The sequence below is a fragment of the Prionailurus viverrinus genome, chromosome C1 (genome assembly GCF_022837055.1).
Source record: "Prionailurus viverrinus isolate Anna chromosome C1, UM_Priviv_1.0, whole genome shotgun sequence".
Taxonomy (NCBI): domain Eukaryota; kingdom Metazoa; phylum Chordata; class Mammalia; order Carnivora; family Felidae; genus Prionailurus; species Prionailurus viverrinus.
In genome coordinates, this window is record NC_062568.1 from 170064309 (window position 1) to 170089977 (window position 25669).

The window sequence follows — 25669 nt, forward strand, 5'->3', positions numbered from 1 at the left end:
GGTCATAGGCTCAATAAAAGATCAAAGAGAGTTGCCCCTTTCTGTTGCGAAATGGTAATGGCAGGCAATTCTCCCTGAGAACTCACTACATGCCAGAACTTACCTAGAGCAGTGAAGTAATTTGCCCGAGGTTAATTTATGGGAGTCAGGATTCAAACAGAACAATCAGAATGAAATGGGCACCGCCAACCTTTACTCTGCCCAGTTCACTGGTGATTCCAACAGTGAGCTTCTGTAGTCTGGCCACTGAGTGAACGCAGATATTGTTTGTATGTAGTTTGGGTACATAAAACTATTGCTTTTTGTGTGTTTGTATGTAGTTATTTCTGTATGTGTGTACGTAGTGCTTATGTGCTAATCGTTTTTGTTTAAGGGATGTTCTGCTTGTTAGAAGAAATTGGAATGATTCTCATCCAAGAATCAGGCTTGGGATCAGTTGACTTGGAGACACTGGCCTTGTGCTGTGTGCTGGGCACATGGAGATTAGGAGATGGCTCTACTCCCCCAAGAACTGCCCTTGGGAATGCCAGTAAAGCGTGGAAGTTCTCTGGGCTGCGAGTGCCAAGGAGAGAGATCGGTAATGCCCTAATTTGTGCAGACTACCTTTCGATCACCGAAAGGTGATCACCGACTGGTCAGTCGGAGACACTGGCTTCAGTCCTTCCTATCTAGAAAGCACTGACAGCTGGTCATTATGGCAAGCTGGAAAAGGAGACTGGTGGCTGGATATCCTTTATAGTGGGCTGGTCTTAAGCAAACTGCTCGCGTGTCTGTTGAGAGACACAGGACAGGCCAAAGGGCACAACCAGCTACGTGGTCTGAAGTTAGTACCATCAAAATAACCATGGCATTCTGTAATGTCGGTAAGGGTGTAGAGATATAGCTATTCTTGTACCCCGTGGATAGCATTTGTGGAGAGCAATTTGTCAATTGGTTTTCAAATATAAAAAGAAATTTAAGAAAATTTCATGTGTTCGAAAATATGTGTGATAATGAAAATTTCCTGGAAATTTTCCCATCATAGATTCCCCCACAATGGTCTGTCAGAGTGTGGACTGTGTCTAGTTCACTGCTCTATCCCCAGTACTTTTCACGGTTCCTATACATCAATAATCTCCACCTAGAATTGATTCTCCTTCTCCTGCTGGATGTTGCTGTATCTTCTGGAACGATGGTCACTCTAGCCGTCATCATAGAAGATAACCTGAGAATGACAGTGTAGGCAGCTGAGAGGAAGATCTGGATCTTTCAAGATATCACCGAGCCAGTGAATTAACGAACTCTGGGTCAACCTATGTTCAGACTTCTTGCTACATAAGAAAATAAGCACCCTTCTTCTTGTGGCTGTTTGAGTTACGTGCAGCCAAAAGCATCACAAGTGAGAGACTGAGTGAATGAATGAATGAATGACTCCATCCACTAGTATAAGAAAGCCAACTCCCCTACAATCCAGTTAGTCTTATCTTGGAGACTTGGGTGTTCAGGAATTTGTCCATTTCTTCCAGGTTGTCCAATTTGTTGGCATATAATTTTTCATAGTATTCCCTGATAATTGTTTGTATCTCTGAGGGATTGGTTGTAATAATTCCACTTTCATTCATGATTTTATCTATTTGGGTCATCTCCCTTTTCTTTTTGAGAAGCCTGGCTAGAGGTTTTTCAATTTTGTTTATTTTTTCAAAAAACCAACTCTTGGTTTCGTTGATCTGCTCTACAGTTTTTTTAGATTCTATATTGTTTATTTCTGCTCTGATCTTTATTATTTCTCTTCTTCTGCTGGGTTTAGGCTGCCTTTGCTGTTCTGCTTCTAGTTCCTTTAGGTGTGCTGTTAGATTTTGTATTTGGGATTTTTCTTGTTTCTTGAGATAGGCCTGCTTATCTTGGAGACTTGGAAAACTGCTTACTCTTCTTTTTTTTTTTTTTTAATTTTTTTTTTTCCAACGTTTATTTATTTTTGGGACAGAGAGAGACAGAGCATGAACGGGGGAGGGGCAGAGAGAGAGGGAGACACAGAATCGGAAACAGGCTCCAGGCTCTGAGCCATCAGCCCAGAGCTCGACGCGGGGCTCGAACTCACAGACCGTGAGATCGTGACCTGGCTGAAGTCGGACGCTTAACCGACTGCGCCACCCAGGCGCCCCAACTGCTTACTCTTCTTAAGAAAGTCAAGGTAATAAGACAATGAAATCTTGACTACCTGAAATTAGTTTTCTGGATAAACTTTTAGGTGAAAGCGGCACTTCGCAAGGGAAAAGAACCTCTTATTAGGGCTTAAATATATATTGTTAATGTAATTATTTATTTAATTATTAATTTAATAAATATAATATTAAACTTATAAATATATAAGAACCTCTTATATATATAAATATATAAGAACCTCTTATATATATAAATATATAAGAACCTCTTATTAGGGCTTAAATATATATTATTAATTTAATTATTTATTTAATTATTAATTTAATAAATATATATTTATATATATAGGGCTTATATATATAAAATAGTCTTAGAGAAGTTTCAGAGTCAAGAAACATTCAGTCCAATCTCCTAAATGTTAGCAAGCATAAGCATAACTCGAAGACCTTTTTAAAAAGCCAATTCCTGGGGCGCCTGGGTGGCGCAGTCGGTTAAGCGTCCGACTTCAGCCAGGTCACGATCTCGCGGCCCGTGAGTTCAAGCCCCGCGTCAGGCTCTGGGCTGATGGCTCAGAGCCTGGAGCCTGTTTCCGATTCTGTGTCTCCCTCTCTCTCTGCCCCTCCCCCGTTCATGCTCTGTCTCTCTCTGTCCCAAAAATAAATAAACGTTGAAAAAAAAAAAAAAAAAAAAAAAAAAAAAAGCCAATTCCTGGGACTCACCTCTGAAGGTTTAGACGCAGTGGGATGTGTGAGTCCAGGAACTGGCATTTTGGCCAGCGTTCTGAGGTGGATTGTCTGCAGACTACATTTTAAGAAACCCTATTCTGAAATTTCCAGTTTATGTCATGGAACTGAACCACAGGAAACGGCACTTCCCCCAGTAATCAAGGGAGCGTATTCAAGTGATGGAAAAATCCAGAAGATGAAAGCCATATTTTGGCTTATCTACTTCACCAGATTAAGACACTGATCAGGCAGGTTTAGGCCCCCCAAGTCTGATGTCCCTATTTATTAAAAACAATATGGATCGGGGTGCCTGGGTGGCTCAGTCGGTTAAGCAGCCGACTTCGGCTCAGGTCATGATCTCACGGTCCGTGAGTTCGAGCCCTGCATCAGGCTCTGTGCTGACCGCTCAGAGCCTGGAGCCTGCTTCAGATTCTGTGTCTCCCTCTCTCTCTGCCCCTCCCCTGCTCCTGCTCTGTCTCTCTCTGTCTCAAAAATAAATAAAAACATTAAAAAAAATTTTTTTAAATAAAAACAATATAGATCAATAGTCTGCTGCATTGCTACCCCTCAGACTAATCACAAGGACCAAACAATCTCAGTAGATGTATTGTATGCATATAAGGAGATGCTCTTTGTTAGGACTCTGGTGTTTATTGAGCTCCTTCATAAAAAAAATTATTGGGGTGCTCGGGTGGCTCAGTCAGTTGAGTGTCCAAGTCTTAATTTTGGCTCAGGTCATGATCCCAGGGTAGTGGGATCAAGTTCCGTGTCAGGCTCCGCCTGAGTGTGGAGCCTGCTTGACATTCTCTCTCTCTCTCCCCTCCCACCGCTCTCTCTTCCTCTTAAAAAAAAAAAAAAAAAAAAACAAAAAACAATTTGTATTGATTAGGTTATATTCATTATGAAAGAAACGGGGACGCACATTATAGGAAGTCTGCTACGTTGTCAAGCTATAAAAGTGATTTTGCTGACTCTCCAGTTAATCTGAGAGCTTGTTCACCAGAACATCCTATTCCTAAGCATTCTGACTGGGCTTTCAAGTAAATAATGTAGAGTTATTAACAACAATGTGCATTCATGAAGAGACTCCCCACCAAAGGGAGCTTCCTTGACTTGGGCACAAATTAAAGGCCCAACACCCACGGGATGGGGAAAATATTTGCAAATCATATACCTGGTACGGGATTAATATATAGAATACATAGAGCACTCCTAAAACTCAACAATGACCAAAAAAACCCCAAAAACCACAAACCCGACTCAAAAATGGGCAAAAGATTTCAGCAGACATTTCTCCAAAGAAGGTATACGAATGGCTAATAAGCCCATGAAAAGATGCTCAACATCACTCATCATTTGGGAAATGCAAATCACAACCACAACAAGTTACCTCCTCGAACCCGCTAGTACAGCCACTATAAAGAAGAAAATGCAAACCAAAACCCAGAAAACAAGTGTTGACAAGGATGTGGGGAAAATGGAAACCCTTGTGTATTGTTGGTGAAGACAGAAAATGGTGCAGCTGCTGTGGAAAACAGTTTCCGGTTAAGCATAAAATTATCATCGGATCCGGCAAGCCCACTTCTGGGTATATACCCAAAAGAATTGAAAGCAAGATCTCGAAAGGATATTTGTCCACCTGTGTTGATAGCAGCATTGTGGACATGGCTAACACACGGAGCCAACCCAAGTGTTCATCAATGGATGAATGGATAAGTCAAAAGCAGTACATACAATGGGATATTTCGACCTTAAAAAAGAAGGAAATTCTGTAGTATGCCACAATGAGGATGAACCTTGAGGACATGATGCTAAATGAAGTAAGCTACTTCTATGAGAAACTTTGAGCAGTCAAACTCAGGTCAAGAATGGTGGTTCTTCTCTCTGAATGAGATGAGAGGGGGAGGGGAGAACGGGGAGTTATTGTGTAAAAAGCACAAAGTTTCAGATGAAAGGAATTATGGGGCTGAATGGTGGTGATAGATGCACTACAATGTGAATGTATTTAATACCACTGAACTGTCCCACTTAAAAATAGCTACAATGATCATTGTTGTATGTGTTTTACCACTATAAATAATCCTCTACCAACAATTAACGGACCCAAGGTAATCAACTGTATGATTTGATTCTGTTCATATGACCTTTACCTCTGGAAAAGACAAAACTATACAACTGAGAACACAGCTGCGGTCACCAGAGGCTAAAGGTGGGAGAAGGACATGACCTCAAAGGAGGGAGTTTTGGGGGGTGATGATTGTGTTGGTGGTTACAAGAACCCCTCCATGTGCTAACATTCATAAACGGTACACAGTCATAAGCCCTTTTGCTACATGTTCATTTAAAAGGTAAAATTAATTAATTGACCCGACTGGAGGTTACTATTTTTCTCACCTTGACAATAGCAGCCCCAAAGGTTGAGGTTTACGGAGACAGAAAAGAAGAATCAAAGATGCAGGCGGGTAGGCAGGAAGAGAGAATGAGAACATGCGGGCTGGGTAAACAACTGTTCTGAGTATGTTTTTGTTCCTTTCCTTCTTTGAGAGTTCTCAGTCTTATTGAGGCTTCTTCCTCCTCTTCCCAAGTGTAAACTGTTCTGATCAGCAGTCATTTCGAGGTTTCTCCCACAAAGGACAACACACTTCAGTCTAACGGTGATGTTTAGGTGGAACTTAACTTTCCCAATTACCTAATAGTCCAACGATGCTCAGAATAGTTAAGGTTTTTGTGTGTGTGTGTTTTCCTTTTTTTTTTTTTTTTTTTTTGGCTTTTTTGTTATTGTTGTTGTGTTAGGATGGTTAAGCTTTTAAAGCAAAGCCCTCTCTAACAGTTCCAATGTTTGAGTTCAGGCAGAGGAAGCAGAGGAAAGGCCTTTTCCATAGTGGCTGCAGGGTAATATCGTGTATGAAGTTTGCATTTCAATTGCTCCCTCTTGACTGGAGCTTCAGAGAGATAGAACTTGAGACAAATCTGTCATTTAACAATTTTTAGTAGCCACCTTTAAAAAGCAAACGCGGCAAGTGAGATCAACTTCAATATTTTATTTAGCCCAGGGCATCAAAACATCATTTCAAAGTGTAATCAATATAAAAATTATTAATGAAATATTTTGCATTCTCTTTTTTGTACTGCCTTTGAAATCCAGTGTGTTTTACACTTAAAGTACATCTCAGTTTGGATTGGCCACAAGCCAATAGCTAGGAGCTGTTGTATAAGACAAAACAGGTCTATTCTTTGTGTGTGTGTGTGTGTGTGTGTGTGTGTGTGTGTAAGTTTATTGGTTTTGAGAGAGAGAGAATAGCACGCGCAGAGGAGGGGCAGAGAGAGGGGGAGAGAGAATTCGAAGCAGGCTCCGCACTGTCAGCACAGAGCCCAGTGCGGGCCTCAAAACCATGAACTGTGAGATCATGACCTGTACAGAAATCAAGAGTCAGACGCCTGACTCACTGAGCCACCCAGGCGCCCCTAGACTATTCATTTTTAAAGCCCAATGAATATTTGAGCCTCAGCCCACATTCTTCATTCATTCATTGGTCAACAAAAGCTGGAGTGTCTAACATCAAGCATTATGCTAGAAACTGGAAATACAAAAGTGAACGAGACATCATGTGCCCTAAAGCTGTCTGTGGGGGTGAAAGACACATAGATACTTTAAAAATAACGTGAAAGAATCGTGACAGATGCACTCTCTTTTTTGAGCACCTGAAAGGGGAAGGAAGTGCCATAAATGTAGTTTTAGAGGTGGCCCTGAGCTGGCTTCAAGGATGTGTTTAAGGTTAGCTCTACTAAGGACCTGGGTAAGAGCATTCCAGAGGTGCCGGTGTGAGCAGAGGCAATGAAAAAATGAGGGATAATGGGGTCCAGGGAACCACCTAAGAGTGCATGTGTCTGCAAAGATGAAAGAGAGGGAAGTGGATAGGTAAGCAGGACCAGTGTAGGACCTGATCAGTCATGTTTAGCTTCTAAAATAAAAATCTCTTACACTTTCCAAAATATTAGAAAAAACAACCTGCTTTCTACAGAATTGAGGTGAAACGCCGGTAACAGTCATGACTCCTCTGTACTGACTGCCCCAGAGCACCCCACCCCTGGGGCTTGCGACACTGCAGGGCACAGTGGCCGCTACTGCGTTTGCAATGGCTGGGACTCCTTCCTTCCTTCTTCCCCCTCCAGTCCTGCCTATCTGCCTCAGGCAAGTGGAAAACGGGGAAGGGTGCTGACCACAGCCTGTCCCTCAAAAGCCTTTTGGAGTTCAGGGACAGGTCTTCACGCTTCTGGAATGTTTCCTCGTGGATAAAATGGGGCTCACACTACTACCCACCGCCCAAAAAGAACTGCTGTGTAACTCAAATGAATCTACAGAAAGCGCCTCAAGACTAAATAAAAGGTGCATTATGTGGTCTTGTGGGCACGGAGTGACCTGACATGCCGAGGTCAAGGCCAGGTTTGCATCCTCTCCGGCCGGCCGGGGCAGGAATCCTGGGCCAAGCTGCAGGGTGGCTGACCCAGGGCGGTGGGGAGCCCCCACCGCACCCGTCGGAAGTAACCCAACGCATGACCGCTTAACGCGACCCTCGAGGAGGCACCACTTAAGGAGCAGGGGCAGCAGCCGCATCCCTCGACCGCCGCCGCCCGCATCAGCACAGCCTCCAGCACCGCAGGGCGCAGTTGACCCCACCAGCGCGCGTGTCCCCGGCCACCCCTCCCCACGCGTCGGAGAGAAGAGGGTGGAGCGGCCTGACTCCCGCAGCCAATAAAAGCAGCGGTTTCCTGGTCCGATCTCCGGCGCGGCTCACCATTGGTCGCCAGCCGGGTCTCGGCCCACCGAACCTTTGCGACCCCAGCCAATCGCGAGGCGGCGACGCGACCCCAAGACTCCCCGGGAGCGGGCTGCGGGCGGCGCGGGCGCAGGCGGGCGAGGAGCTGGTGGCGGTGACAGGCGGCGCGAGCTGGCACCCCCTCCCCCGCGCGGCGCGCCGCTGGCCCCACCATGGAGCCCGCCGTGTCGCTGGCCGTGTGCGCGCTGCTCTTCCTGCTCTGGGTCCGCGTGAAGGGGCTGGAGTTCGTGCTCATCCACCAGCGCTGGGTGTTCGTGTGCCTCTTCCTCCTGCCGCTCTCGCTCATCTTCGACATCTACTACTACGTGCGCGCCTGGGTGGTGTTCAAGCTCAGCAGCGCGCCGCGGCTGCACGGGCAGCGTGTGCGGGACATCCAGAAGCAGGTGAGCGACGCCGGGCGGGGCACACCGGAGCCGGTCCGCGGCACTCGGTCGTGCGCGCCGAGAGCGACACGCCGGGTGCGAGGTGGCGGGCGGTGCGCCGGTTTTGGAGGGGGGTTTGAACTCAAAATGTGATGGGGGGTGGTGCTTCCCGGAGAGGGAACGGAGTGAGCAAAGGCCTTCGGGGGACAGAACGTTGCTCGGTGTCTGTGGAGTGCCTACTATGTGCGGAGCACGTGCGGGTCCCCAGAGGGATATAAAGGATCACGAGATAGGGGAAGGTGAGCCGTGCACAGGTGGCTGCCACCAGTCCCAAGCGGTCTCAGAGCGGGGAGGCCCTCTGGGAGGTGGAGCTGGTACTAGAGACTGGGAAGTAGGGAGGAAGAGGTGTCAGGGGGAGGGTCGGATTTGAGCCGAGGTCCAGAGCGGGAGAAGGTTGGAAGTCAGTTCAGAGCTAGGTTGGGGCGGGGCCTTGAGTTTGGAGTTTACTCTGTAGCAGCCGGGAGCTGTCGACTCCTGTAGACTGAAGGACTAAAGTGAGAAAGTAGCACCCAGCCAGGCGAGGAGCCTCGCGGTGGGGCTCTGGGCCTGGCGTTCACTCCTTGGGGAGGCATCTCCAGTAACTCTGGGAGTCCTCCTCCGTGTCTGCGCCCCCGGAGCCTGTGCCCCAGCCGCTGCTCACAGTGGAGCCTCCTTCTCCGTGCCCAGCGTTGGCATGAGCATCGGGTCTGGGCATTTTCTTGGCTCCCTCTGCCCCTGCTTATGTTCCTCTCTTAGGGGTGTTAGGTTGCAAGGAGCTTCTGTTTCCTGCCACCACCCTCACCGCAGGTGTAGCAGCCTCCATGTTCTGTTGGCGCAGGGCTGGGTGCTGCAAGCAAGAGTGGGAAGATGGATGCTGAGGGCCACTCCCATGAAGGATAAGACCTTGGACTGGGTGGCAGGATGCAGCGTCTGGAACTGCTTTGCGTGGGCTGCCCTGGCCTCAGTTGATCAGTCACAGCTCCAGAGCCCTGCCTACCTTCCCTTCCCAGCTGCACCCTCTTTCCTAGCTCTTTCCACTTGTTCAGATTCTCCATGTATTTGTCACCGCCCCCCCCTCCTCCCCACCAATCAGAGTGTGAGCTCCTTGAAGGCAAGGACCGTTGTCCAACTCACATCGGGCCCATGGGGTCTGGCCCAGAGCAGCCCAGTGAGCGCTTGTTCACTTGAACGAAGCCATAGGGTTCACTGGACAGGAAGACAAGGGGCTTGCCCAAACCAGCCCACTGCCTTGGACCTGCCATGTGCCACCGCCTGTGCCCCTGATGTCCATCGTTTCTAATCTCACAGCAACCCTGGTAGGTCTTATGCCTGTTTTACAGGTGGAAAAATTGAAGCTGAAGCCGTAGTGATGTGTCCAAGTGGATATAGCTAGTAAATGGGGCTGGACCCCAGGCCCAGGTCAGCCTGGTTTTAGAGCCTGAACTCTGACCTATCTTCTTTCCCAGCCCTTTCCATTCCACCCAGAAGGTCTGGTTCTGTTGCCTCACACCTAACTCGTGGTAACAGCCATCTGACCAGCCACTTAAGTAGTTGCCCCTTATCTTGGCCGTCCCCACCTCTCTCTGGCACGTGGTCACAAGAACGTTGCCTCCCTGCCCAGATTCTCGTTTGGTTCGCATCAGGATCCAGTCCAACCGGTGGTTCAGGCTTTAAAACCTCAGACTCACTTCCTGTGGCCCATCCGACGCACCCACAATCCATTTCCTGCACCGATGAGTTTGAAGTCCTGGGACTGCAGAGTCAGGCAGGGGCAAGGCCTGCTTGATGGTGGAATCCCACCTCTCACCCCTTCACAGAAATCTCTTCCTCAGTAACCCTCCTCTGCTCGAACACCTGTGTTTCACAGGGTGCTCTGGCCTCTGATGGTAGGAAAGTTCTCCCCCATGTTGAGCGGTTTGCCTCACAAACAGCTCTTGCTTCAATGCAACGTCCTCCACAACTTGGTTGCATGTGATAGGATCCAAACTCAGATTGGCCTGAACAAAAAGGGATTTTATTGGCCCAGGTCCTGAAAAGTCCAGGAGTAAAACTGGCTCAGGTATGACTGGATCCGGGATCGCCTGTCCCTAATCTCCCAACTCTCCATCCCTCTGCCATCTTTTGGCTCTGCTTTCCTGGGGGTTGACCTCATTCTCAGGGAGACCCGTTTCCCTGTGGAAACCCCAGCAGTTTCATCCAACCAGCTCAGCAACCCCAGTAAAATGGGAGCGCCTCTCCTAGAACAGGTCTTACTGTCCTGACTGGGATCCTGGGCCCATCCCTGAACCTGTCACTATGGCCCGAAGGATGGAATCAGACCTCAGGCCTGTGCCCACCTTCTGGGGCAGTGCTAGACTCAGCATCACCTGGACCAAAGGAAGATGGGAATATTAGAAGCATATGATGAGGAAATGGGTGGTCGAAGCTCACAGCGACAGATGTTCTTCTCAGTAGGAAGGGGACACTTCCTCCCGTGTTCCTGATAGGCATGGCGCCTCGCCGTTTGCTCTCGGTGTTTTGTGTTCTGGTCACTTAGAGTAGAGGTTTTGCAAAGCTCTTCCTTCCATCGGATTGGTGGTCCTTCCCTGCCCCTACTCTCGCCCTTCAAGTGACACAGGTTAACACACACACACACACACACACACACACACACACACACACATGCTGAGAACAGGGCTTGGCACATAATGAGCCTCAGTAATGAGTGTTAACTGTTACTCTGTTCTTGACCGTTAACACAAGTACATCTATCTTTCCAGGTCTGAAGTTGGACAGTCCTGCCTGTGAATCTGGGCTCTGCCCTTCACTGGTTGATTGACCAAATTATTCTGCTTCTCGGTTTTCTCACCTACAAAAGAGGGCTGGTGATCCCGCCCTGCTGGGGTTGCTGGGAGAAGTAAAGTACCCACAGTGTACAGTGGGTGCCTGGCACAGTGGGGGCACCCAGTAAATGGTTTTCCCTTGTCAGGTTGTGTTATGACGGCTACAAAACCTTTCCCGAGCTTCCCAGTTAGAGTTGTTTCCATAGCACTTTGATCCTGTTTTTTAGCTCTTTCTTCATCCTGCTTTGGGGGTGTGGTAACACCTCGGCTTTTCTGTTGGCCACACTAGCCGGGGAGGCTTCAGAGGGAAAGGCCTGTGGGCCTGCCAGGGCCTGGCAGGTTGCAGAGGCTCAGTAAATATTTGCTCACACGGGAAGGCGTCACTCCAGGCGCCCTCTCGTGAAAACAGGGCCGCGAGCTGCTCTGGGGACCCCTGGTGGGGCCAGCTCAGTCTCTGTCCCACTGTTGCAGGTGCGGGAATGGAAGGAGCAGGGCAGCAAGACTTTCATGTGCACGGGACGCCCCGGCTGGCTCACTGTCTCGCTGCGGGTCGGGAAGTACAAGAAGACACACAAAAACATCATGATCAACCTGATGGACATTCTGGAGGTGGACACCAAGAAACAGGTGAGGGTGCCACAGTTCCCCGGCTTGGGGAGCAGGTGGGGCACTACCCCTGGTGCAAGTGACTCACAGGGAGACTTCAACCAAGAAGACCCCGATGGGGACGGGACCAAGACCCCTGGTCATCACAGAAGGCTCTGCCATCCTTCAAAACCTCATAGCTTTGGAAGAGATCAGTCATAGCCTTGTTCCCCAGGAGGGGCAAATTGAGCTCAGGGAGACCTGTTGATTGTCAGCAGTTCCCTGGGAAGAAAGGTTGGGGTAATCGTGGGCAAAGAGGAGAGAGAAAATGCAACCTATTACCCCTTCCCAGTACGGAAGCATTCTGGTAAAAAATGGGCTTTGGAGGCGGCAAGGAGGAAGGGTGACCCATTTGTTAATAGACTTAGACATGTGCTTAATCTTTGTCCTGTCCAATGGTTTTTCTTGAAACCTGGCATAAGGAAAAAGGAAATAAGTCTAAATCAAAGACAGCACAGGGGGATTGTATCACTTCTTCCTTCCTTCCTTCCTTCCTACCTTCCTTCCTTCCTTCGCTTCTTCCCTTTCTCCCTCTCTTTTCTTTCCTTTACTTTTTTCTTATCGTTACTTCCTTCCTTCCTTCTTTCCCTTCTCTCTCTTTCTTTCTCTCTCTTTCCCTCCCTCCCTCCTTCTCTTTCTGTCACAATTTTATTTCTAATGGAAGATCACACAATACCCTAGTAGTAGGGAGTTATTAGATATGGTATATCCACACTATGGCATTTTGTTGTGAGGCCTTGGCCATGTTGCTTAATGTCCCTGTGTCTTTTCTTTTTTTCCTAAGCAGCTTTATTGATACATACTTGATATGAAATAGTGCACAGGTGTCCAAAGACAATAAATTTTGGCATATGTATGCACAATCAAGACAATGAACATACCCATTGCCCCCAGAAGTTTCCTTGTGCCCCTTGGGAATCCCTTGTTTAGCCCCCTACCTGCCTCTTCCCCCCACATTCCTAGGCAAATAATGGCCTGCTTTGTATCACTAGTTTGTATGTCGAGTTTTATATAAATGGCATCAGGCATTAGGTACTCTTTTTTATTTTGTCTGACAACTTTCACTCAGCATAATTTTTTAATGATTATTTTTGGTGGGGGGGAGGGGCAGAGAGAGGGAGACACAGAGTCTGAAGCAGGCTCTAGGCTCCAAGCTGTCAGCACAGAGCCTGACTCGGGGCTCAAACCCACAAACCAGGAGATCATGACCTGAGCCGAAGTCAGACGCTCAACCGACTGAGCCACTCAGGTGCCCCTCACTCAGCATAGTAATTTTGACATATATCCATGTTGAAGCAAGTATCAGAAGTGCGTTCTGTTTTACTGATGAGTAGTATTCCATTGTTTATGTAGATCACAGTTTGTTTACCCATTCACTTATTGATGGACATTTGGGTTGTTTCCAGTTTGGGGCTATTACCGAGTGGCTAGGAGCATTTGTGTACAGTCTCTATATGGACCTATACTTTCTTTTGGGTAAATACCTGGAAGTGGGAGAGCTGGATCCTATGATGGGAGTATGGTTAACTTTTTAAGAAATGGTTAAATTGTTTTCTAAAGCGGTTGTCGCATTTCACATTCCCACGAGCGTTCCAGTGGCTCCACATCATCATAAACTTGGTGTGGTTGGTCTTAATCCTAATGGTTCTGTAGTGGTAGCTCGTTGTGGTTTAACTTCCATTTTCCTAATGACTGACGATGGGCATCTTTCCATGTGCATACTTGCCATTTGTGTATCTTTTTTGGTGAAGTGCCTGTTCAAATCTTAGGCTGAGTCTTTTTTTTGGGTTGCTTTCCCATTATATATTCTAGAAACAAGGCCTTCATCAGATACACAATTTGCAAATATTTTCTCCAGTTTTTGACTTCTTTTGAAAACCAGAGTTAACTTTGGAGTTCAGTATATATAATTTCTTTCATAGGTTGTATTTGTGATGTCTTATTTAAGAAGTCTTGCCCTAGTCCTATGTTTTCTTCTAGAAGTATTACAGTTTTCTGTTTTACATTTAAGACCTTGATCCATTTGGAGTTAATTTTTGCATATGGTATCAAATGTGGGTGAAAAAATATTTTTTTGTATGTGGATTTCCTGTTGTTCTAGCCCCTTTTGTTGAAGAGATAATCTTTTCTCCACTGAATTGGCTTTGCTCCTTTGTTGAAAATCATTGCCCATATACGTAGGTCTGTTTCTAGAATCTTCTGTTCTGTTGATCTGTTTGCCCATCTGATGCCAATACCATACTGTCTCGATTGCTGTTGCTTTATAATAAGTCCCTAAGAATGGGTTGGGAAGTATTCCTTCCTTTTCATTTTTCTGGAGGAGTTTGTATAAAATTGGTATTATTTCTTCATGCAGTAATTAGTAGAATTAACAGTGAAACCATCTGGGCCTGGATTTTTCTTTGTGAGCAAGTTTTTATCTACAAAATAAAAATTTGTAATAGCACTGTGGCTCTTCAGTTTGTTTCTTCTTGGTGAGCTTGGTAGTTTGTGTCTCTAAAGCTGTTTGTCTATTTCAGGTTGTATAATGAATTGACATTAGGTTATTCATGATACTCCCTTACTGTCTTTTGAACACCTGTAGAATCTGTAGTGATGCCACATGTTTCATTCCTGATATTGGTCATTTGTGACTCTTCTCTTCTTCCTGACCAGTCTAGCTAGAGGTTAGTCAACTATACTGATCTTCTCACAGAAGTAGCTTCGGTTTCATTGATTTTTCTCTACTTTTGGTTTGTTTGTTTTCTATTTCATTGACTTCTGCTTTGATCTTTGTTAATTCCTTTCTTTTACTTACTTTGCATTTAATTTTACACTTAATTTGGTCTAGTTTTTTTAAGCTGAAAGCTGAGGTAATTGATTTAGGCCTTTTTTTCTAATATAGATGTTTAGTGCTATAAATTTTCCCCCTAAGCACAGTTTTAAAACAATCCCACAGATTTTGAATCTTTTCACATTCATTTATTTCAAAATACTTTCTGGTTTCTCTTTTTTTCTTTTTTTAGGAGAGAGAGTGAGCGTGTGCACAGGCGAGAAGCAGAGAGAGAGGGAAAGAAAATGTTAAGCAGGCTCCATGCTCAGTGCAGAGTCTGACGTGGGGCTCAATCCCACGACCCTGGGATTATGACCTGAGCTGAGATCAAGGGCCAGACACTCAACCGACTGAGCCACCCAGGCATCCCTGGTTTTCCTTTTGATATTGCTTTCACTCATGGGTTATTTAGAAGCATGTTATTCAGTTTCCAAATATTTGGGAATTTCCCAGAGGTCTTTCTATTACCGATTTCTAATTTAATTCGGTTATGGTTAGAAAACATACTTTATATGATTAGAATCCTTTTCAGCTTACTGAGACTTACTTTATTGCCTAGAATATGGGCTATGCCCAGAAAATGTTCCATGTGCATTTTTTTTAACACGTATTCTGCTCTTTAGGGTGGCATGTCAGTTAGGTCAAGTTTGTTGATTCAAGTTTGTTCCAAGTTTTCTATATTCTTACAAATTTTCTCTCTGTGCTGTCAATTATTGAAAGAGAGGTATTAAAATCTCTGCCTGTGATTGTGGATTTAGTTCTCTTAGAGCTCCATCAGGTTTTGCTTCATGTATTTTGAAGCTCTGCTAATAGGTATATAAATGTTTAGGATTTTTATGTCCTCTTGATTGAATGATTTATGTCCTCTTGATGAATCCTTTTATCATTATGAAATGACTGATTTTATTCCTAGTTACCTTCTTTGAGATCTACTTTATCTGATATGATTAATAAAGTCATTTCATCTCTCTCTTGACTAGTGTTGGCATGGTGTCCACTTATATTTAAAGGGTGTTCCTTACAGGCAACATATAGTTAGATACTGCTTTTTAATCCGATCTGACAATCTCTGCCTTTTAACTGAGATGTTAAAGCCATTTTTATTTAATGCCATTATCAATAAGGTTTGATTTAAATCTGTCACCTTGTTCTTTGTCTTCTATTTGTCCCTTTGTTCCCTTTTTCTTTTCTTTTCTTTCTTTTTTTTTTTTTTTTGCCTTCTTTTGGATTATGGAATCATTTTTGTAATCCTATTTTAACTCTTTGGTTGGCTTACCTATAACTTTATGTTTTGTTCTTTCGGCGGTTGTTTTAGGATTTATAGTTTGCACTTTACTTATCCCAGTCTACCTTCAAACGATAGCATCCTATGTCATGTATATTGTGAGAGTCTTACATTAAAGTACTTCCGGTTCTCTTCTTTCCACCTTTGTGCTATCGTTGTCATACTTTTATATGTTGTAGACCCCACAGTACACTATTATTTGAAAGTCTGTTATCTTTTAAAGAAATATAAATAATAAGAAAAAATCTTATATACGTACCGATGTAGTTACCATTTCTTCATTGCCTTGTGTTCCCGTCTGGTTTCATTTTCTTTCTGCCTGAAGGAATTCCTTCAACATTTCTTGTATGGTGATTTTGCTGGTGATGAAGCTTTCAGCTATTGTAATGTCTGAAAATATTTTTCTTGTTTTTGCCTTCATTTCCTTTACGTTTCTTTTTTATTTTGGGGAACTACATATAACATAAAATTTCTCATCTTAACCTATTTTGTTGTCGGTGGGGAGAGGGGCAGAGAGAGAGAGGGAGAGAGAGAATCTTAAGCAGGTTCCATGCCCAACGTGGAGCCCAATGCAGGGCTTGATCTCATGACCCTGAGCTGAAATCAAGGCAGACGCTTAACCAGCAGACCCACCCAGTTGCCAAACCATATTTTTTAAGTAGGCTCCATGCCCAATATGGGTCTTGAACTCACGACCCTGAGATCAAGAGTCACATGCTCCACAGACTGAGCCCGCCAGGCACCACAGTCATCTTAACTGTTTTTCAGCGTACACTGAACAAATTCTATCTTTGTGATTTTGGCTACTCAGTGTACCTCATAAGTGGAATCATACAGTATTTGTTTTTTTGTGCCTATCTATTTTGCTTGGCGTAATGTCCTTAAGGTTCATTCATCTTATAGCATATTGCAGAATTTTCTTCCTTTTAAAGGGTGAACAATATTTCATTGTGTGTGTGTGTGTGTGTGTGTGTATACACACACACACACACACACACACCACATTTTGCTTATCCATTAATCTGCTGATGGACATTGGGTTGTTCCCATGTTTTAGCTATTGTGAATCATGCCACTAGGAATGTGGATGTACAAATACCTTTTCAAGTCCCGCATTCAATTCTTTCGGGTATATAGCCAAAAGTGGGATTGCTGGATCGTATGGTAATTCTATGTTTAATCTTTTTTGTGTACCTGCCATACTGTTTTCCACAGCAGCTATACCATTTTGCGTTCCCACCAACGGTACACCAGGGTTTCAATTTCTCCACATCTTCACCATCACGTGTTATTTTCCGGATTTTTGTTTTGTTTTTTGATAATCCATCCTAACACATTTTAGGTTGCCTTCATTTTTGAAAGTTGTTTTCACTGGGTATGAAATTCTAGGCTGATAGGGTTTTTTTTTCGCTGTAAGTTAAAGATGCTTCACTGTCTTCTTTCTTGCATTGTTTCCAACAAAGCAACGTCTCATCCTGATCTTTCTTCCTCTGCGTGGAACATGTCTTTTTTATTTCCGGCTGCTTCTAAGATTTTAGCATTAGTTTTGAGCAATTTTATTATGATGCCCCTTGGTATAGTTTTTTTTTTCCTAATTCTTGTGCTTGGGATCCATTATAATTTTCACCAAATTTGGAAAATGTGGGGGTCATTATTTCTTCAAGTGTTTTTTTCTGTCTCCTGCTCTCCTTTGAGGACTGTCACACATCTATGAGACCTCTTAACGTTGTTCCAGGGCTCATTTCACTGATACACTGTAAACATTGTAAAAAAATTTTTCTTTGGGTGTTTCCTTTAGGAGAGTTCGAATTGCTGTGTCCTTGAGTGCACTGCTCTTTTTTCCTGCAGTGTCTACTTTGCTGTTGATCCCAGCCAGTGTATCTTTCATCTCCGATGTTGTTTTCATTTCTAGAAGTTTGATTAGGATCTTTTTACTGTCTTTTTAACATCTCTACTTAATTTTTTGAATATAGGGAATATAGTAATATAATTACTGGTTTATAACAATTATTTTAATGTTCTTGTTTGCTAATTTTAATATCTCTGCCAAATCTGGGCCTATTTTATCAAAACAGATTGATTGATTTTCCTCCTTTTATGAGTCAAATCCTCCTGCCTCTTTGCATACCTGGTAAACTTCGACTGGGTTCTAGACATTGTGAATTTTACCTTGTTGGGTGCTGAATATTTTTGTGTTCCTGTAACTCTTCTTGAGCTTTGTTCTGGGACACAGCTATGTTACTGGGAAATAGTTTGATCCTCTTGGGTCTTGATTTTTCAGGTGGGGTCAAAGCAGCGGGTAATCTAAGGATAGTTCTTCCCCATTGCTGAGGCAAGGTCATACTCTCCCCATTGCCTTATGAACCCTGAGGTTCTCCAGTCTGCCTTGTGAGAACAGATATTCCTCCCTTCCCTGGGCGAGCCCTTGGCATTGTTGCCACTTTCCCGAGCCTCAGCCTCAGGTAACTTCCTTACGTGTATGCACCGATCATACTTCACTGAACGCTCGGTGGGCATCCTTTGCGGTTCTTCGAAATTTTCTCTGTGCCGTTCTCCCCTCCGGTGCTCTGTCCTGCAAACTCGATTCACCTTGGTCTTCTGTGGCTCTCAACACAGAGTTCACTGGGCTCCGCTGCCTTTCCCCTCCCTGCACTGCCTGATTCCAGGGAATTAGGCTGGGCGTTCACAGGGCTCCCTTTGTTTCCTGCCTCCCAGGGGTCATTAACGTCATTGCCCAATGTCCACGATGTTGAAACTCTCGTTTTGCTTATTTTGTCTGTTTCCTGCTTTCAGGCAGCAGGGTAAATCTGGTCCCTGTTGCTCCATCTGGACTAGAAGCAGAAGTACACGTTGGCATGTTAATGTGTCTATTAAAAATTGTGTTTTCCAAGAATATTTAATGGCAAGGGATGATGGTCATAGTGTTAAATTTTAAAAAGCAAAGCAGAAAAATATGTGTATGCGTGCCTGAATTTGTGTGTTATGTGTGCGTTGTATTACGACATGCAAAATAGCCATACATGCTGTGGGAAAAGACTGAAAGTAAATACACTCCAGTATTAACACTGATAGCTAGGATGACACGAAGAAGTAGGATGGATGATTTTTGTCTTTATCATATATGCGGTTTCTTTCAAATAAATGAGCACTTCTATAATCTCAAAGAAAAATAATCTAAGTATTAAGTGTAACGATATTTGAAAGGACGAGATTAAACACTAGCAAACCCAGCACCAGAAACCCCATTCACTGTAACGAAAGCTAGTGGCATATTCTGGAAAGAGGCCATAAACGGCATGTAGAAATCCTGTGTGAGGGGCGCCTGGGTGGCGCAGTCGGTTAAGCGTCCGACTTCAGCCAGGTCACGATCTCGCGGTCCGTGAGTTCGAGCCCCGCGTCGGGCTCTGGGCTGATGGCTCAGAGCCTAGAGCCTGTTTCCGATTCTGTGTCTCCCTCTCTCTCTGCCCCTCCCCCGTTCATGCTCTGTCTCCCTCTGTCCCAAAAATAAATAAAAAAAAAAAAAAGAAATCCTGTGTGATTGTGTGAGAAGGTTTGGGATGACACCTTCTGTGTGGAGAAGCCCCCAGTAGCCCTTGCAGCCTCCTTGTGACCCAGGGTCTCTCTTCTTGTGTCAACAGATTGTCCGTGTGGAACCCTTGGTGACCATGGGTCAGGTGACTGCCCTGCTGACCTCCATTGGCTGGACCCTGCCTGTGTTGCCCGAGCTGGATGACCTCACAGTGGGTGAGGACTATAGGGTCAGAGCTGAGGCACCGTGTTGGTTCAGGGGCCGCCACTATTCCGTCCATGACAGAAGCCACCACCTCTGTCCACCTGGCGCCAAAGGCAGGGCGTTCACTGCCTACCTTTCCATCTCTGAGCAGCTCAGGTTATTAGGCAGCACCTTCTCCTCTCTGGTGCAAATCTGCGTCCCTGTGACTCATGTCTGTTATTCCAGTTCTGCCTTGTAGAGTGAACACAATAAGTCTAGTCTCTCTCTTCTTCCTCAGGATTCATGATCCCCAAAGCTTTTCCTTTCCAGGGCAAACACCTTTAGCTCCTGTAACTATTCCCACAGAGCACGGCATCCTGCCACCCAGACAACCCCCCTTTTCATCAAGGTCCCTCTTAAGATGAATGAACATGGTTTTCTAAGCTGGGTCCGGCCAGAGGTGAGGGTGTGAACGCCTTTGACAGGCTCTCACGTCCATTCCCCTACGCTGGGAAAGCCCTCAGGTCCTGTCCTAGCTCCTCCTTCCCTCTCCTCTCCAGATCCAAAGAGATGGGAAATCTATCCCAAGCAGCCAGCCCTGTCACGTCTCCCTTGTGCTGTGAGCAACCCCAGCTCCCATGAAGTGCCCTTTACCCAATCCCCCTTGAACCTGCACCCCACAGCTCTGCCTGGCTAACACATGTGTCCCTACAGGGGGCTTGATCATGGGCACGGGCATTGAGTCATCATCGCACAAGTACGGTCTGTTCCAACACATCTGCACCGCCTACGAGCTGGTCCTGGCTGACGGCAGCTTTGTGCGATGCACACCGGTGAGTTCAGAGACGGGGGACATCCCACCAGCCTGCCCTGGGCATCAAGGGTCTGGGGGTTGGGGAGGGAGGGACCCTGGGGATGCTTCACTTCAAACACACCTGTTCGGTCTGGGTCTGTATTCATAATAATCACAAAGATTGATATAGCCCCTTAACACGTGCTCAAATACTATTATAAATGCTTCATATGTATTAAGCCATCTAATCCTTCGATAACTTCCTGAGGTAATATTATTAGCCACATCTTATAGATAGGAAACTAAAACACAAAGAGGTTGATAAACCTTCCTGGGACACACAGCGAGGAAATCCCACACAGCTGGGATTCAAACCCAGAATATCAGGCGCCCAGATCAATGCCCTTAACAATGTATCACTCTGTTCTGCCTCTCTCAGGGAAGTCAGGCCTGAGCCACAAAGCTCTATGCCATATGCTGTGAGGTGTAACTAAAAGTGGCAAGAGGGGTGGTTTGGAAAAAATAAAAGATAATTCTGCCCGGAGTGGGATGCAAACATTTAAGGTGTTTTACCCTAATGAGCGGGACGGGATTGAGACTTTAAACAAACTCAGATTGCCGAGCCTATCTAAGGGGCCCCTGGATGGTAGGGACAGAGTGACTCTTTAAAGGAAGATGGTTCAGAGAGTGACCAGGGTCGGTGGTCCCACAGAAAAGAGTCCGGGGCGGGCTTGAGAGCACCGGTCTTAGACAAGGATTCACACCAATTCAGCACGTTTTCTGAAACACTTGCCTGGGCCCAGCCTTCCAACCTGTTTATTGCCAGCAGAGAAAGGAGACAAACATTCAGGAATCGCTCCCCTTCTCTGAGGCCCATTTTCCTCACCTGACAAATGCATCATCAGGAGGAGATGCCAGATGTGAAGCTCCTAGTGTAGAGGCTGGGTACAGTTATTACACCTGCTGTCTGACAGTGTAGTGAGGTGGGGGCCCAGATGGCCCACTTCCACTGTTCCAGAGACTTCTGCCAGCCTGCTGCCGAGCTCCCCCGCTCCAGTCCCCTGCCCCAGTGCACCCCACCCCACCCGCACCAAGTGCATACAGCATGCGCAGTGACCACACGGGACTGTCCTCTTGGGTAAGGGCCAGACAAAGCTAGATGTTTTCAAAAAGCGCTTTGTTAAAATCCAAGAATCGGAATTAGAAGGACCAGATGAGAAGTCTCCAAGACAAATACCGAAACGAGAAATGATAAGGTTAGAAGCGGATGGCAGAACCAGATGAGGTCTTGCGGGAAGAACGCTGGGTCGGGACTTAGGTGACCCTGCCTGAGCCCTGGCATCCCTGTGCTGACTTGTGGGATGCCTCGGGTCACATGGGAAGCCCTGCCACTTCTGAGAGCCTCACTTTCCTTACTGTTCAAGTGGGAATGTGAGTGCTCTGGGCTGCCAGGGCGGGGCCGGGGGGTGGGGTAGGAGAAGGTTGGATTTCACAGCTAATGGACTGCGAAAGCCTTGTAGGTTTGAGGAATGGCCCGTTTTGATGTTTCTGGGCTCCTTACTCGGGTTCACACGATGAGATAGTGACAGCAGGAACTTAGCCGAGGCCCTGGGTCCTTTGCACCCCGTTGGCTGTGTGCCACGGTGTGGGGTCCGGGGATTCAGCCTCTCAGCATGTGTTGACTCTGACTCCCAGTCGGAAAACTCAGACCTGTTCTACGCTGTGCCGTGGTCCTGTGGGACCCTGGGCTTCCTGGTGGCCGCCGAGATCCGCATCATCCCCGCCAAGAAGTACGTCAAGCTGAGGTTTGAGCCAGTGCGTGGCCTGGAGGCTATCTGTGATAAGTTCACCCGTGAGTCCCAGCGGCCGGAGAACCACTTCGTGGAAGGACTGCTCTACTCCCTGGATGAGGCCGTCATCATGACAGGGGTCATGACAGATGAGGCAGAGCCCAGCAAGGTAGGCCAGGGTGTCAGCTGCCAAGGACCAAGGCCTGGGGAGAAGGAAGGCCTGGGTGGGCTGGGGCTGAGCCTGTTCCCCCACCCTGACCCTGGCAGCACATTCTTTGAGGCTGTGGCCTTGGTCAGCCCACCTGGGGTTTGGACCCTGAGATCTACAGTCAGAGCTGTCTGGGGCCCCTGGGTGGCTCAGTCAGTTAAGCGTCCGACTTCGGCTCAGGTCACGACCTCACGGTTCGTGAGTTCGAGCCTCATGTCAGGCTCTGTGCTGACAGCTCGGAGCCTGGGGCCTGCTTCACATTCTGGATCTCCCTTGCTCTCTGTCCCTCCCCCGCTCATGCTGTCTCTGTCTCTCAAAAATAAATAAATGTAAAAAAAAAAATTAAAGTCAGAGCTGTCTGAGGGATGGAAGCATCCATTTACTCTGCCCTGACCCCCTGCCAGATACCTGCGTGTCTCTTGATAGGTGTAACCTTTATCTTCACTGCAACCGCACTGTATACATGAGGAAACCGAGGCTCCGAGAAGTCATGTAAACATCCCCCAATGCAGAACCGAGATTTGAAGGATGGATTTGATGCCTCGGAATCTGGATTGATAGCCGTTTAATGTATAATTTTTAATAGCAGCTTTTTCGGGATTTGTATTCCTGAGAGACTTGGAACGTGTAAATGAGTGAAAGGAAGGAAAAGACCCAACCTGTCTAGAATATGTTATTCTACCCATAACAATATTGAAGTGTATAAAGAAAAAGGTAAAGTTAAAGTGGGTCTCTTTACCCCAGGCTCACTCCCAGAGCAACTACTTGTAACACTGTGCATTCTTTTTTTCTTTTTTCTTTTTTTTTTTTTTTGAGAGAGAGAAAGAATGCACAGGGGAGGGGCAGAGAGAGAGGGAGAGAGAGAATCCTAAGCAGACAGAATCCTCTGCACTAACGGTGCAGGGCCCAACTCGGGGCTTAAACTCACAAACCATGAGATCACGATCTGAGCCGAAATCACGAGTCCAACGCTCAACCGACTGAGCCACGCAGGCGCCCCATCCCTGAGCATTCTTCAAGGTGTGTGCACGTGTGCAGGTGGACGTGCCCTCCTTTCATGCCATGGTGTCCCGCGATTGCGTGTAAATATTTGACCCAACCCATTGCTCAGCGATGAACATTTATCCTGCTTCAAGTGTTTTGCTCTTACAAATAAGATTGCATCAGAGATTCTCTACCATCTCTCCTTGGCCTCTTGTGCAAGCAGTTCTGTGGGGCTGAGTCCACAATTTGGAATTCCTGACTTAAGGGTTTGAGCATATTAAATACTGACAGCTACAAGCAAACAGTCCTTCAGGAAAGTTGTGCTTCTGTCCGCTTCTGGTGACGGCGTGTGAGACTGCCTTTCCCCCACCTTGCCAGCACTGGATAGGATCGCGCCTTTATTTTGGCCAATCTGATAGGGTTAAAAATAGCATCTCGTTTTATTTTGCAGCTTTCGGGTCACGTTCGAGGTTAGAACATCTCTTTGTCTGGTTTTTCAGTTTGTTTGTCCTCAGCTGTGATCGCCTGTTCAAATTGGCATTTTCTGGTTTAGTGTGATGTACGCGTTTCTCCACGCGGTTACGTTGCCTTCAAAACGGTCATTTCATGACTGCTGAACATTGTGTTGAGCTAACGCCCTGTCATTTACTAAACCGTCGCCGCACAGTTGGAAATAAGTTGCTTCCAGTCTTTCCTTATTTCAGTTCATGTAGCCATGAATATCTTTTGTCTGTGAAGGGAATAATATCTGAAAGTACATCGAAGGATAGGTACTCTTCAGCCTCCTGATCTATACCGGTATACTGAAAACATTTTAAAATTGTAAAGGACTGAAAATCATCTGGTACAATTCCCTCTCTAAACAAAGAAACGAGGCTCAGAGAGGGAAAGAGACTTCTCTGAGTCCACCCAGCTAGCATGGGGCAAATTTAAATTCAGGTGTCTGACTCCTAGTTCAGTGTTACAATTTAGCATCATTCACGTTGACCGCTGTGCCCTGTGCGCGGGCGCCGTGCTGGGCACTTGCCACATTGTCTCTTCTCGTCTCCCAACCACTCCAGGGCGGGTAATGGCTCCATTTTGCTGGAGGAAGTATACAGTGCTGAAAGCAAGGCTCGGGGAGGCTAAGAACCCTGCCCAGCGTCCGCCCAGTGTGTTGGAAGGAGAACAAGCAAATTGGCAAACAGTGTACAGGATGACCCCATTTTTACGGATCAGTGTGTATGCACAGAAAAGAAAACCGAATACCCCGTGGTGTTTGTAGGTTCCTCTGGAGGGTCAGGCTCTAAGGGGTCTTCTCTTTCCAAGTTGCATATTTCTGCAGTGTTTCCAGTGTCCACGAGGCGTTTACGTCGCTTTTGGAATTGGGAGAAAATATTAATAGTTTTTTTTTTTTTTTTTACAATGCTCACACTCCCAGAGGCCGCCATTCAAGGTTCTCTGCTGCCCAGGTTTGGCCTTGTTGTACAACAAGGAAAGGGGTTGAGTCCTTGCTCTGCCTCTTGCCAGCCCTGTGGCCTCAGATGCTCTGTTCAACCTTGATGGCTCTCAGTGCCCTCATCAGCGAGACGTGGACGGCTCTGCCTTGCAAGGTTGTGGAAGGGATAAAGAACGAACACATAGGTGCCAGTGACACCTGCCCGGAGCATGTTGTTGTGATTCTTCTCCTCCACGAGCTACCATGGGGCTTGCTTGTCTTGCCTCTGCTCCTGCCTTTACTTCTCTGAGGGTCCCCCGGCAACATCCTGCCCCTCCTGCCTGGCCTCTACTCTCTGCTTTCTCCTAACCCTTTGCTGTGCCCCAGCCAGGTGTGATCTCACCTCACCCGCCCCATCAAACTCAGATGCCTCTCCCACCCCCTAGAGAAGGTGGTCTGACCCGGGGCCCGAGGGCAGTGTGTGTGTGTGATTCTGAAGAAGCACGGAAAAACTGCCACAGAGTTTATATTTTTACTGCCATTTTACATATGAAGAAATAGGCTGAGAGGGTGACCTGCCCAAGGTCAGATGGCGGGTGGCTGGGCCAGATTCTGGCCCCAGGTCGGGAGCCGGCACTCCTTCGGGGCCGCCAGCCTGCCTCTCTCCTAAAGCATCTGGCCGGATGTCATTTCCTGGGTGAAGAAGGTGAGGCCCAGGGAGTCTAAGTCATCCCAGGGCACACGGCTTGTGAAGTCCTGAAGCATTTAGGACTGAAGCAGACTGGCTCCCTATGAGATTCAGGCATTGAGGGCCACGGGCCCCGGTGCCAGGGAAGCTTGAGGTTCATTCTCTGAGTGTCCTTCACCGATGGGGGCTGCCTGGGGGAGCGCAGCGCCCAGAGGGTCGTGAGGCCCGCTCTAGGCGGCAGGGAAAGTGCCACGGTCAGTTAGTGCCGTCGGTCGCGGGACCCGGTGACGAGCGGTCAGCCTGGCGGGAGGGAAGAGTGCTCCCTGCCTGGAGCCGTGCGTTGTTCAACGTTTGCCCTTTCGTTTTCCCAGCGAGGAGGGGCAGCAGCCGGTGCGGGGAGGGGTGGC

The 25669-nt window shown here is 46.7% G+C and overlaps 1 protein-coding gene across 1 annotated transcript in view; it reads left to right on the plus strand.

Moving 5' to 3' along the window:
• The first annotated feature begins 7711 nt into the window (after window positions 1–7711).
• Window positions 7712–25669, plus strand: part of DHCR24 (24-dehydrocholesterol reductase) — a 28532-nt gene continuing 10574 nt past the window's right edge. The window contains exons 1-5 of the mRNA XM_047872176.1: window positions 7712–8088; window positions 11400–11555; window positions 19309–19414; window positions 20097–20215; window positions 21871–22134. Of these exons, the coding sequence (XP_047728132.1) occupies window positions 7858–8088; window positions 11400–11555; window positions 19309–19414; window positions 20097–20215; window positions 21871–22134 (876 nt within the window). The 5' untranslated portion in view covers window positions 7712–7857. The remainder of the gene's footprint in view (window positions 8089–11399; window positions 11556–19308; window positions 19415–20096; window positions 20216–21870; window positions 22135–25669) is intronic.